This window comes from Myxocyprinus asiaticus, chromosome 21 (genome assembly GCF_019703515.2).
Source record: "Myxocyprinus asiaticus isolate MX2 ecotype Aquarium Trade chromosome 21, UBuf_Myxa_2, whole genome shotgun sequence".
In the NCBI taxonomy this organism is placed as follows: Eukaryota; Metazoa; Chordata; class Actinopteri; order Cypriniformes; family Catostomidae; genus Myxocyprinus; species Myxocyprinus asiaticus.
In genome coordinates this window covers 29,604,535-29,619,687 of record NC_059364.1, presented here as the reverse complement: position 1 = coordinate 29,619,687, position 15,153 = coordinate 29,604,535, and the positions used below count along the sequence as shown (strand labels likewise).

The 15,153-nt window shown below is 37.9% G+C and overlaps 1 protein-coding gene across 2 annotated transcripts in view; it reads left to right on the top strand.

Moving 5' to 3' along the window:
- The window catches only part of LOC127411771 (RAC-gamma serine/threonine-protein kinase), a 165,806-nt gene that overhangs the window by 141,388 nt on the left and 9,265 nt on the right, over nucleotides 1-15,153 (top strand). For both annotated transcript variants that reach the window (XM_051647516.1, XM_051647515.1), the window contains exons 11-13: nucleotides 7,841-8,055; nucleotides 9,178-9,265; nucleotides 11,221-11,323. In XM_051647516.1, the coding sequence (XP_051503476.1) occupies nucleotides 7,841-8,055; nucleotides 9,178-9,265; nucleotides 11,221-11,323 (406 nt within the window). The remainder of the gene's footprint in view (nucleotides 1-7,840; nucleotides 8,056-9,177; nucleotides 9,266-11,220; nucleotides 11,324-15,153) is intronic.

Below are 15,153 nucleotides of genomic sequence, written 5' to 3'. Positions count from 1 at the left end.
GGAAATACAAGTATTTGTTCATTTGGGGAGTAGGGGGTGAGAAAAGCCCCCTTTTCCTCACCTGCTAAATACAGGTGGTGCTTCTTTTAAAAATAACACATATTAAATTAGGGTTGTCTGTTTTACAAATACAATCTGATCTGTTAGGGAATAGTCACTTTTGCCTTTTTCTTTGAACTGTTTGCATGGCATCACAACAGAGTCTCTAAGTGTCCTTGAAATTACATTTAAGAAAAGTTACATGTCACTGTATAAGAAGGCTGATTCTGCATTTGCTTATCTAATTGTATAAAGAGGTACTGTATGTAATATAATAGTTACTTAATATATTAAGAGTCATCATGAACAAAACACTGTTCACAAAGCATCAGTAATACTCAAACATATTATACAAGGGGTTTCAAACTGGGGTCCAGGGACTGCAAGGGTGTGTTAGGGTGTCTGTGGAAAATTTTAGAGAAGTGTAAAATGTATTTTTCTTTTTTTTTTTTTAAATGTAACTTTTACCAAATTTGACATTGTCAGTGCTCCTTGGCATATTTTTCTGCCTTCTAAAGACTAATCATGAGATTAACCACAGTATTTTTTATTATTGACAGCCATAGTGCCTTTATATTTATATTGCCTTTATATTTTAGGGTGGGGGCCCCTCCCAAGGGGATCATCATATTTGGGGATCCTTGGTATCAAAAAGTTAAAAAACCCAATTAAAATGTATTTTATAAAATGTTCTTGGTAGAGAGATAATCACGAGCACATCACTGTAAACCAAATTTTAATGCACATCAAGCTCTATGTAACAGTGCTATTTAAAAGCTCCTTATAATGTATTGTGTTATATTATGATACACATTATAGTCAATTGTATGTTCTTATAAATGAGTGTAGGGAATAATATAATGCATTGTAATACTTTATTTTTAGATTACTGCTGTGTTATGCATAATGCATACATAAAATACATGTTAATGTTACTGCTATATGCTATGTTTAATGCATTAAAACACATGACCAACACCAAATTTCATATATCATGTGTTATAATACATTATACATCTTAAAGGTGCAAGTATTATAATGTATTATAAGGATGGCTCCTATTATTTCTGAAACAGTATAACAGATACCAAAGTGTATTATAAGGCATTATGAATAACTTAATTAAGCATTAAAGATACCCCTATGATACATTATATATCCAGGCTTCGTGAAATGTGCTACCATCATTTTTTATCAGTAATAAAAATACATACCACCCAATGAAACCAGAGCACAGATCATGTTTTTCAATGGCATAAATAAGGATCACACTTTTTTAATTTCATCTGTAGTTTGCTGTTCAACCTTCTGTCCAAGCAGAGGTGTGCACAATGCCCAGATTGCAGTGGCTAAATCCATATTTATAGGCAGGAGGGGGATAGTGGGCAGGGGGCGGCAGCGGGAGTGAAGGGGGTTATAGATTCCACTCGAAAAAGTACGGAAGACAATTTGGCGCAACATTTTGTTTTGCTCAGCCCAGCCGCTGTGCCAGAAGATGATTTGAGTGTTGGTTATTTTTCACAAGAGTATGTGATTGCACAAAAAAGTACATGCTAAACAGAGGCAGATGGTGGCAGATGGGGAAGGTTGGAAGAAGGTGGCTGGGAAACCTGGAAATCTATACTGCCGTACTGGTGTAAAAATAACAGAGCACTGCCTGAGCCAAGTTCTGGAGATGCAAAGTAGAGGGGGATTAGAGAGAGAGAGAGAGAGGGAGAGAGTGTTTGAAAGATATGTAGAAAAAAATATATTTTAGGGTTACATAGGTGAAATTGGAATAGTTTTGCTTAAAAAATTTGGCCACCAAATGTTTTAAAGTAAGTGTTAATGAGAATGAATCAAGATTCATTTACAGAAATACTACTTAATGACAGATAGTTTTTACAAGCTGCATGTCATCTGTCACATCTTGAGCATTTAGTAATTAAAACATTATTACACTGTGTTTGCAACCAGTAAACAGTATTATTGCTGATTTCCAGGTGTGATTGAGAGCACACATAAGCTTTATCTAAATGAGTTTACAGGACATGCATCGCAGCAAGTCCCTTTAAAGCAAGTCAGGTCACTCAGCTGCCATATTTGTAACCCCTCTTTCCAACTATTTTCAGTCATACAAGTACTGCTCCTATCGTCTTGAGTGGGGGAAACAGAAATCTACAAAACTGACAGCAGAGATTGTTCAAATCATTTTTTTTCAAATCGTGACATCACAAATTGTGCTTCTTTAGCTCAAACTGTGCAACAAAAACACTATTTTTCAGGCTGGTCTAGGTAATGCGCAAGTGCGTTCTTAAGTAAACATCAGGCGAATGGCTTTTTTGGTCCCATTGTCTACATATGTGTTGTTCTGCAAATCTCTCGCAAGATTCGCATTTGCTGCTAGCGAGGTTAGGTACAGGTAGGTTTAGGGTAAGTTTAGGTTTTGGGTGGTTAGGAGTAGGGTCAACACTGTAATTACAGATGTAACTACTTGCAGGTACATTAAATGCAAGTTCAATGTAAGAATATGCAAGTTCATTGTATTAAATGCTTAATTTTATGTTAGTGCATAGTTAAAGACATAGTAGTATAGAGTGGGTGTTTTTTAACTGTAAGAGGGGACTTCCAGCAATTTGATGCCTTTAACAAAAATCTGATTGCCTCTTTTAACTGTGAGGTGGGACTACAGCTGCCATATTTTGTGTTACTTTTTCTCCCATTCATATTTACAGAATATGAGTGACCCGTCTCATCCCCTTATGATGTCTCTGGTAGCTTTCATGCTACAGAATACATACATACTGCGATCATCCACACACACGTGTTTATGTTTGCATATATTTGTATGCACTTTGCACACCATGATCTGCGGGTCTGTGTGCATGTGCGTAAGCATCCTCATGTAGTCCAGGCCAAAGTGGGATAAGCTGATGGAGGCTGTCTGTTCCACTGCCCTGCTGAGGAACTGGGCTGGTGGAGCCACAGGCTCTCTGTCCCACTCCCTCCTCAGCCAACCTTGCCAACGGCCCCAGTCCTGGGAGCAGCAGTCCTGCCACATGGCTGTCCGAGCAGGGGCCTGTTCCTCCCCTGTGGCCACTCCTCCTCGCCTGTGGCTCTGGAACGAGGAGACCCCAACTGGCTCTGTGTGCATTAATCGCATCCCTGCCTGCAGCCGAGCTGCTCACGTACACTCCCAGGACAAACAGCACAATCCCGCCATACGTGACACACACACACACACACACACACACACACACACATAAACACAAACACAGAGCCCTAATGTTCCGACCTATACACATTTACACTCGTGTTTGGTTCCAGAACACACAGTCCTGGGCACATACTCAAACACTCCCTTTATGCCTGTATAGTTCTTTACAATTTTACAGGCTCTTATTAAAGCAGCACCCATTTACTGCGGTAAAAACACTAGAACATACAGCCTCAAGTGGCTTAAGTTCAAAGTATACTTAGGTTGTCCGCATTGCTGATCGCTCTGCACAGTGTTTGTGATGCAAATTTCGTCATCAGCAGTCTGCACAGACTGTCTGCACGCGGCCCAGAGTTTCTTGACATGCACAGTCCTCATTTGTGCGCATGCACCAGCTGTTGACTATACAAAAAGAGTCTCACATAGCAGTCGTAGTGCGCATGCGTAGAATGTGTTCGTATTTGCTTGTCGTCAAAAGAGTATACTTTGAAAGTTAACGTGGTAGACCGGGTGTGATTTGATCTGGAATGCAGAAAATGAAGTATACCTGGGCCTTTATAGTTTTTATTAAACAGTGGCTACAGCATTATGACTGTAAAATGTTTGAAATATAAGTAAAATAATAAATAAAAAGAAAAATAACAATGCACATTTCTTCCAAGTAATAGAGTTAATCAGAGTAACTGCAGGCGATATTGTAGATATATAATTTGCCGCACTGACATAGAATTTATCTAATGTTATATCTCATTGAATTCTACCCGCTCAACACCAGTTTCATGTACAACAATAAAGAGAAGACTCAGGTGCAGGCCTTATAGGAAGAATTGCAAAGAAAAAGCCACTTTTGTAACAGAAAAACAAAAAGAAAATGTTAGAGTGGGCAAAGAAACACAGACAACAGATAATTGGAAAAGAGTGTTATGGATCTTAACCCCATTGAGTTTTTGTGGGATCAGCTAGACTGTAAGGTGTGTGAGAAGATGTGACAAGACAGCCACATCTATGGCAAGTGCTACAGGAAGTGTGGGGTTAAATGTCACTTGAGTATCTGGACAAACTGACAGCTAGAATGCTTTTTTTTAGAAAGATTTTTTGATGAGAACTCATTGAAGTAATTTAAGAATTTTTTTTTTTTTTCAAATTGTAATCGTAATTATTCACGTTATTAATGTCCTGACTATACATTGTGATCAGTTGAATGCCTCTTTGGTGAATAAAAGTACCAATAAGAGCAAAATCTGTATATTATATATATATATATATATATATACACACACACATATACACACTACCGGTCAAAGGTTTTGAAACACACTCATTCTTTATTATAATTTTTTTTCTTCACATTTTATAATAATAGTAAAGTCATTAAAACTATGGAATAACATAAATGGAACTATGGGAATTATGTTGTGACTAAAAATCCTAAATAAATCAAAACTGTTATATTTTAGCATCTTCAAAGTTACTCACCCTTTGCCTAGAATTTACAGACATGTACTCTTGACATTTTCTCAACCAACTTCTTGATGTATCACCCTGGGATGCTTCCCAGGGTGATTCCCATCTATGTTGGGCACTTATTGGCTGCTTTTCTTTATTATTTGGTCCAAGTCATCAATTTCAAAAACGTTTCTTTTTTTAATTTTTTTTATTACATTTTAGTTTTATAATGAAATAAATTAATATGGTGGCACAATTATATTTTTGTCTACAAAACTAATTTCAAACATTTAATCATACGCCTTCAGATCAAAAGATTTTTAAGATCATGAGAAACATTTCAGTCAAGTGTTTCAAACGTTTTGACCGGTAGTGTGTATATATACACACACACACACTCACTGGTGACTTTATTAGGTACACCTGTAATAACTGACCTCTCTCATCAACAAGGCATTTCCATCTGCAGAACTGCAGCTCACTGGATGTTTTTTGTTTTTGGCATCATTCTGAGTAAATTCTAGAGACTGTTGTGTGTGAAAATCCCAGGAGATCAGCAGTTAAAGAAATACTCAAACCAGCCTGTCTGGCACCAAAAATCATGTCACGGTCGAAATCACTGAGATCACATTTTTTCCCCAATTCTGATGGTTGATGTGAATGTTAACTGAAGCTCTTGACCCGTATCTGCATGATTTTATGCATTGCACTGCTGACACACAATAGACTGACTAGATAATCGCATGAATAAGTAGGTGTACCTAATGAAATGGTTGATAAGTGTATATATACTGAATCAAAAGCCTTAGAAAGGTCAATACATTGGGTAGAACAAGTCTTTTAGCTATCTATGGCTTTAAAAATATCCCTGGTCACTTTAATAACAGCAGTGATGGTTCTATTGTTGTCTAAATCCAGACTGGAAATGTGACAAGATACAATTCCGGTTAACATCAACATCACATGACATTCTTTGACACTCTATATTTGAATTGAATGAGATTTGAGATATTGACAGCCACAGACCCCATTGTGAAAAAGAGCACTATGGACATTCTGCAAAAAATCTTATGTGTTCCACATAAGAAAGTAAATTACATGGTTTGGAACATCATTACGGATAATACGTTAAGAATGACAGGAAATTTGAAATTAACACTGAACATCCACGTGTGAATGCACATTGTGCTAGCTAATCAGACATAGACTAATGAAGACTGCTGTTGACTCATGCAGGTCTGCCTGTTTTTAAAGATCAGAGAAGAGACATCATTACAACACCAATCTGAGCATATGTTTAACTGGCTTTCAGCCAACCGGCCTTGCCATTATTCAAACATATTAATCACAACTCTCCGCTCTGAGGAGCTGCCTCTCCGTCGTACACAAACTCCAGTCACCTCATTTCTGCCATCTAGCCTCTGAAGGGTATGTGTAAGGTGTGTATGGTCATCCTCAATAATTGGGGCCGGGACGCTTGCCCAAAAGCACAGCTTTGATCTAACGGTGTCATGTATTTTAGGACTGTGCTTCCAGGTTCCAAGTGTATCGTTTGCTGGGTCATAATTGAGAATGTTATGCACCTTTTATCAGTCTCAAGTTGATTGGCCAGAGAGACAGAGCTGGCTCGTGCTGTCATGGGTTTGGTGAAAGAAAAAAAAAAAGAAAATAAACACTACAATGAGGGTGTGTGAAGTGCTGCCACTATCAGCTACTGATATACTTATGACTAATTCAGCAACGCTCAGAAAATTTAATAGGTGTTGTTACACATGAGCAACTTATTCTAAAACATTTGCCATTCTCTTCGTGTTGTCTATATTTTTGAGAGCTTATTTAGTGTTTATCCACTGAGAGAACAGTGCTTTGAACAGCAGCGGGCCGTGCATTTAAAGTCTAGGCCCTCAGTGTGATTCGTGCCATTAAGAAAATACAGTTTCACAATGAATAAGACACCCTATGCCGTTTGGCATCATACATTATGTCGCAGCTAACTAGTAATACCAATTGACATTTTAAAAACACGTCCACACACGAAAGCCAAAACTTGAAACAACACTTAATGCTCAAGCAAGCCTAATTTTAACTGCAGCATGACTGTTTTGTGAAACGAACGTCTCCAGAACAGACATTCAAAAATCATAATTTTTCATATGAATCTCCAAGGAGGTCTATAATACCTGGAAAGTTTTATCTAATAATATTTGCGATTTAAATGTTGCTTGCAGTAAATTGAATTTCGTCAGTGTACACGGTTATGCTGCGTTCCATTCAAGTTGGATTTGGGATATTCCTACTTGATATCTCCGACCATAAATGCATTCCATTCCCCAATATTCGGAACTGCAACGCAGAGATGTCTCCTAGCAGCCCGACTGATAAACAATGCTGCAGTGCTAGCATTTGTGCTTCAGGTTTACGATGCTGTGGAAATTCTGAAGGCCTGATGTGGTGGAGCTCAAACTCACGTGCTGCTTTGGGCATGTGATTTGTGAAAAAGTTGTCACACTTCGCTTGTAAGCATCAAGGAATAAATTCTGACTGGATAAACTTTTCGTTTTTCTCTATTTGTTTGTAGATTAATTAAGAGTGGAAAGCGATTAAAAATACATAGGCAAAAAGGTGATTGAGAATGAAAGGATGAAACATATTTATTTATTTGGCATGTTAGGCCAGCAGAGAAGGCTTTGCTGGCCCTGAGAATTCACCACTGGCTTTGAATATGTATCGAATTAATATAACATACCAATATTTAGCACTTAACATCTTTTATTAATAAATACATTTGGTTTTATGACTGGAATCAATCAAAAATTGTTAATAAAAAAAATACATTAGAAGTAAATGAAATTTCTTTTATGTGCAGTATATTTGCACATTTGAAAAGTATACACAATTGTATAACCGATTGTGAATGCACATATGTTTGAGTGAGTGTGTGACTATTCATTGGCCTCTCACTTAATGTCATTGTACTAGATACATAATATCAAACCAAGTGGCATCTGCAAACAAATGATGTTAAACCTTTTCCAAGGCAACTTCACTTTACTTAAACATTTTTTCAATTACTTTTAACTAACTGGCCCAAGTACTTTTGAATATTGATAATATATGTTGATTGTGTTATATATGTTATATGTGTGTGTTTATCCTCAGGTGCTGGAGGACAATGATTACGGACGTGCGGTGGACTGGTGGGGTCTGGGTGTGGTCATGTATGAGATGATGTGTGGCCGACTGCCTTTTTACAATCAGGACCATGAGAAGCTCTTTGAGCTCATCCTAATGGAGGACATCAAGTTCCCCAGGACGCTCTCTGCTGACGCCAAATCCCTGCTTTCAGGCCTGCTCATCAAAGATCCGAACAAGAGGTACAAACCACACGGCTTCTTTTCACTAGTAGCATTCATTGCAGTGAAGATCAATTTGCTGTCTTCATGCATTCCAGTTGCTAAACTTCATTAACAAAAGTATGTGGACACCCAGACACCACACCACTCGAAAACCATTGGCTTTATAGGGAGTTGGTCCTCTCTTTTTTTCTGCTATAACAGCTAACCTTCTTTTGGGAAGGATTCAGGTCTGGGATTTGTGCAGGCCAGTCAAGTTCTTCTACACCAGGCTCACTAAACTTTAGGGCTTTTCACACTGCGCTTAATCCCAGGTTAACGACTTTAAAAACCCTGCGTAAAGCAATGTTTCACACTTGTTATTTAGAATGTTTTAGAAAATTGTTTAGCAACACACAACCAATCATATAAAGCCTCATTACTTACCTCATGTAATATTCATACGCTTTGTACAGTCGTTGAAATTTTCCCCAAATTTCACTCATTGTTTTCATCTGAGGAAATCAGCTGAAGTGTCGAACAGTGATGGCAAACGCAATAACTGGTGTGATAAAGATATAGTATTCCGTGTTTTTGTTGCATATTTTTAGAAGACATTTCTACAGAAGAGCAGCTCCATTGACATGTTGCGTGTGTGTTGCGAGCTGTATTCGTCCAATCATTGTTATTGACATCACAGATATGCAAATAAGAATGTTAACCTGGGGTTTAGAAATGTACAGCATGAAACATCGGAACATGAATACCCAGGCTAAAGTACGAACGGTTTGAAACATAAAACAGTTTTACTTTACGTTTAACCGGGGTTAATGATTTCAAGTGTCATGTCTTTATCACTTTGTGCACAGGGGTATTATCATGCTGGAACAGAAAAAGTATGCCCTCCTTTATTAAAAATGTTTGTCTGAGGAGGTTGCATGACTGACTGTATGCTTATGCACCTTTTACAATGGGTGTAGCTAAAATGAGCTATTAATTAGAAGGGGGTGTCCACATACTTTTGGCCTTGTGGTGTAGTTTTTTTTTTATATTTCACTTCTATAACAACAGTTGTTTTAGACAGGAAACTGAGAGTAGAACTTCAGTTGCCTTTTTACTAAATATCGTATCCCTTGTGTTTATTTTTTCCTTGCATACTGTCAGACTTGGTGGCGGTCCGGATGACGCTAAGGAAATTATGCGACATAGTTTCTTTACTGGAATCGACTGGCAGGATGTCTATGATAAAAAGGTAATTGAAGATTTTATGCTGTCCTACCATTTAAACAAGTTTTTACCCAAAAATGAAAATTCTGTTGTCATTTACTCACTCTCTTGTCTTTCGAAACTGTTTCGAAACCAAATACTTTTCTTACTTCTGTGGAACACAACCGGTGTTATTTATTGCAGAATGTCCAAACTACTCTTTTGTGACCCCAAGTCCACATGTATGGACGTTGTATTTTGTCTTTGCTATATGTAACACATAATTTAAACCGACTAAATACTGTTCAAAAGACTCCAGACGGTCATTTAAGTGTCAAACCTCTGGCGCACAGAGTCATGTGTCACAACAACATGACTTCGACAGGCACAGAGTCAACAAAAGTAAGAAACCTCTACGTTTTTTCATCTAAACCTGTTTGGGTGTAAAAAGTGGCATCTCTAGTTTCGTTTGATATGCCGCTTTAAAAAATTAATTCATTTTTCGGTGCGTCAGCTTGCTGATAAACTTAATGCCAACATACGTGAATTTTGGGATATTATTCCCTCGGAAGTTGAAAAATAATTTAGTTATTTTGAATAACCTTCAACATTAACACACTTGTGTGTCATTTCACTTCATTTTAATATAACTGTTATTGTATTTTATTTTATCACTGTACAATATGGTTCTATTCATTAACATTAGTAAAGGCATTACTATATTTACTGTGCATTTTCACATTGAGAATCAGTGGGTTCATCCAAAAGCTAAAAAATGGCACTTTCAGAGGCTTTATATGGAGTTAGGATGAAATAAGGTGCATTTTGAACTTTTCTGAGACCAGTGCAGACAGACAACACACTGGAGGTTAAGTCATTCACTAAATAGGGAGCAAGGGAGCATCATATACAGTAGCTCTCTATGCAGCCAAGTGCATTCACTCCTAAAATCTGACCAAAAGTTCAGTTTCAGGCTGCAGATGATGTTTGGACCACTCAACATGTTTGGCAGACATGGGACAATGGAAATCAGTACAGAGATGTAGAATTGATATTGTATCATTTATTTTAACATGGTTGGCAGTGATTGGATGATGCTGGTCATTACTTTGAAACAGAATTATTTATTCAGCTTTACAGAAAATCATCTGTAATGTCTGTAACATCTTAAGAACATGAATAAACAACACTCCTGGAAACATAATAAACAATTTGATGGAGCAAAAAAAATCAGGCTTTCTATAGCTTGGTATTATTTAAAATTTCCCAAATTAGTCCCACTATCCATATATGTGGACATACATTTTTAGGAAAACTATTTGATCTAGACTTTTTTTTTGTTTTTTGTTTTTTGCTTGTTTATTAGTTGCTACTAGTTAAAAATCAAAAAGGGAAATTGAAAATGCACACAGTAGTCATGCTGGGGTTTTAGGAAGATACAATGAAAATGAATGGTGATCATGGTTGTCAGCTAGATTTTCAAGGCATGATTTTCAGTTAATAATGACTTTAACAACTTACTTTTCAGTCTGTTCCTTATACAAAGTGGTTTTATGTGTTTAGAAGGCTTGGAATATAGCACACAAGTCATATGGACTATTTTAATCATGCTTTTATGGTGCATTTTTGTCCTTTTTGGACCTTGACAGCCCCTGGTCCCCTTCCACTTTAATTGTTTGGAATAAAGCAGCTTGAAAATTCTCTGAAACATCTACTTTGGTGTTCCAGTCCACATGAGGGAGAGTAAATTATGACAGAATTGTCATTTTTAGTTGAACTATCCCTTTAAAGGCACAATACCAAAATAGTTTCAGTTATACATGTTAAAACAAAGCTCCGCTGCAGAGGTTGTGTATCTGTCACATGAACGCAATGGCAGTCAGAGGAGGTGCAGTTCAAAGGCGTTCGATTGAGCCCTCCAGCTTGCTATATTATATGCGGTGTCAGGTCTGCACAAACAGGTGCTCCTTGTTTTTTCATCCTGCTGTCTTCCTTCCTCAGCTGATACCTCCTTTCAAGCCTCAGGTGTCGTCAGAGACAGATACCAGATATTTTGATGAAGAGTTCACAGCTCAGACGATAACAATAACCCCTCCTGAAAAATGTGAGTTTCTCTGTTGTTTGTTTTCTGTCTCTGCATACATTGAGATTCATGTGAAAACACAAAAGTGCATGCAGACCACATATTTTACTCTTCTCTATCGTGAGAGGTATGTTTTTTTTTTTTTTTTTGGCACAAATCAGCCATTCAGAGCTCTCTTTTGACTTTTTTTCTTTATTTTATCTGACTGGTAGTCATATCATAGAGGTTAACTAATTTTTCCATAAATGACCTTAATTGTTTAAAACATTTGTTTTATTAAAATATGCTCATGTAATGTGAACAGTTTTAGGGGTTCATCTGAAAATCATGGTCAATCTATTTGCCATGTACTTTTATAGTCATTTTGAATACCAATTTAGATGGAAATAGAAGGCAATAATATTTTCAGCTGCAAAGCCAAAGCTTAATAGGTCTAGTCGATATTTAAGATGTGTGGGACCTATTAAATGGTAAAATGTTTTTTAATAAAGTAACAGCCTTGTTTTCGCCTGCAAACTGTTAAATCTTCCACATACTCCATATTCAACAGCTTGTTTCCTGTAAATGTGTGGGTGCCAGTTTTTTGGCATATTGCAGGCTTTTTATGACCTAAAAGTAGCACAGATAAAGTTTTCTTCACAGCTAACTGCAGAAAAATGTTATGTATATAAGCTTGGCTGTAAATGACCTGTGATGTTAGTCGGTCCTAACTGTTATGTTTAACTAGTAGAGAATAGCACCAGTAACGGCAAAGTCATGGGATATCTCGCATACCCTGACCCTTGATTAAAGGGCAAAAGGTCTGGAGCGTTTTGCAGCTTATTTTGGCCAAGAACCAAATGGGTGAGAAAAAAATAACCACTTAACTTGTATGCAAAACAAACTAGAAAAGCAAACGATTCTCTAGCAAGCAGATTTGAAAAAATAAAACTGATTTTTCTGCATCAGCGATGACGAGTGTGTTGTTGATGTGCTCAATGAGATAGAAAACGTTCGAGACACTTTCAGAAAATAATTTCAGTTCACCTGCTGGACAAGTTGACTGACAGTATTATCATGTATACACAATCTGAGGGGCTATTTAGAAAGAATTGAGTGTAAAAAATGGTTTAACGCTTAAAACATGTTATCATTTGGAACTATTTTAATTTGATGCCACTGTCATGCATTCTGTATATACTTGTGTTAAGTGCATTTGTTTAAAATCACTGCATAATGCACACTTATAATGTGTTAATAACTGTTAAAATAAATGTTTAAAGCAAATGTTTGACTGTATTTTATTGCCAAGTGCATCTACTGTTATATTTGCTCAAAACTCTGCATGTTACTAATTAAAAATGATGAAATTGAAATGCTGCAGGAGTGCAAGCAATAAAACACAGATCTCAACCAACAAAACCCATCTTCAGTCTGACCCATTATTAGATACTTTAATACTGCAATTGACAGACAAGGCTGTTAACAACTTTTAAAAATAGCACATCAATAATACATTTGTTTTTGGTTTTCAAAGGCACACAGAGTGTGCAAGTCACAGCAATAGTATTAATATTATTAATATTTGGCAAAGAAAAACACTTACTAGAATATGGCGCAGCAGATGGCCACCTGTGTGGAGTTCTCCAATTCTTTTGTTGTTTTTTTTTTTTTGTTTGTCCTGTGTTTAGTAATTTTTTCCAATCAGTTTGAAAAGGAATGAACTGCTGAACATTCGGCAGCACATACTACACAATCTTTTCCTGGTTTTTTACTATTCGGACGTTTTGCTGGACATTTTAGTCAGAGGCCTAGCTGTGCTGTTTAAGCGCACTATGAGACGCAGGCGGGGGAAGCGAGCCGATGCTCTAGTCAAGCTCCGACAGCGCAGCTTTCGAACAGCTCTGCCGAGTATTCATCTAGCGAATCTCCGCTCTCTCCCTAACAAAATGGACGAACTACATCTCACCTGTACAAACAAGGACTTTTCAAACTCTGCTGCCTTGTGCTTCACAGAAACCTGACTGAGTGAAGCCATTCCGGACAGCACATTTCATCTGCCGGGCTTTCAGCTGTTCAGAATGGATCGCATTGCGAAGTTAATGGGGAAAACGAGAGGCGGTGGAACATGCTTTTACATCAATGAAAGTTGGTGTACAGATGTAACAACGTTAAAGAAGATGTGCTGTCCTAATTTGGAAGCGCTCTTCATCAACTGTAAGCCTTTATATTCACCGCGGGAGTTTTCCTCGTTTATTCTGGTGAATGTTTATATTCCTCCACACGCGTGCGTGAATGCAGCACTGCAACAGCTGGCTGATCAGATCACAGACACAGAACAACAACACCCGGACTCACTTATTATTATTCTCGACAATTTTAACAAAGCCAACCTCACCCGTGAACTGCCAAAACACAGACAGCACATTACATGCCCCACCAGGGACAGAAATATACTAGACCACTGCTCCACAACATTAAAGGATGCATATCGCTCTGTCCCTAGAGCAGCTTTAGGATTCTCTGATCACTGTCTGGTTCATCTTCTTCCAACCTACAGGCAGAAACTAAAATCAGCTAAACCTGTAGTAAAGACTGTAAAGAGCTGGACCAATGAAGCAGAGCTGGAACTACAAGCCTGCTTTGACTGCACTGATTGGAGTGTTTTTGAAGCTGCATACACCAATCTGGACGACCTCACATATACTGTGACATCATATCGGTTTCTGTGAGGATATGTGCATTCTTACTAGGACTTATTTAACATCCAACAACGACAAACCATGGTTTACAGGAAAACTCAGACAGCTTCGTCATGCCAAAGAGGATGCTTACAGAAGTGGGGGATAAAATCTTATATAATCAGGCCAAAAACAGACTAAGGAAATTAAAGTGGCTAAAAGAAGCTGCTGAGAAGCTGAAAAACAAGTTTTCAGCTAACAACCCTGCATCAGTGTGGAGAGGCCTGAAAGACATTACTAACTTCATGACACCATCTCCCAACACTGTAGGGAACCATCAACTGGCTGACGACTTGAATGTGTTTTACTGTAGATTTGAAAAGCCCAGTCTTACACTCGCTCTGACCTTTACTGCACACAAACACCAACACCTCCTGCAACCACCCTAGATCAAAGGACTTAATGACTACAGACCCGTCACTCTAACATCTGTGGTCATGAAGCCATTTAAGAGACTGGTGTTGGCCCACCTGAAGGACATCACTGGACCCTTTCTAGATCCCCTTCAATTTGCTTATAGAGCAAACAGGTCTGTGGATGTCAACATGTGATTGTATCATATCCTGCAAAATCTGGACAAACCAGGGACATACAGTGCATCCGGAAAGTATTCACAGCGCTTCACTTTTTCCACATTTTGTTATGTTACAGCCTTATTCCAAAATGGATTAAATTCATTATTTTCCTCAAAATTCTACAAACAATACCCCATAATGACAATGTGAAAGAAGTTTGTTTGAAATCTTTGCAAATTTATTAAAAATAAAAAACGAAAAAAATCACATGTACATAAGTATTCACAGCCTTTGCTCAATACTTTGTTGAAGCACCTTTGGCACCAATTACAGCCTCAAGTCTTTTTGAGTATGATGCTACAAGCTTGGCACACCTATTTTTGGGCAGTTTCTCCCATTCTTCTTTGCAGGACCTCTCAAGCTCCATCAGGTTGGATGGGGAGCGTCGGTGCACAGCCATTTTCAGATCTCTCCAGAGATGTTCAATCGGGTTCAAGTCTGGGCTCTGGCTGGGCCACTCAAGGACATTCACAGAGTTGTCCCGGAGCCATTCCTTTGTTATCTTGGCCGTGTGCTTAGGGTTGTTGTCCTGTTGGAAGATGAACCTTCGCCCCAG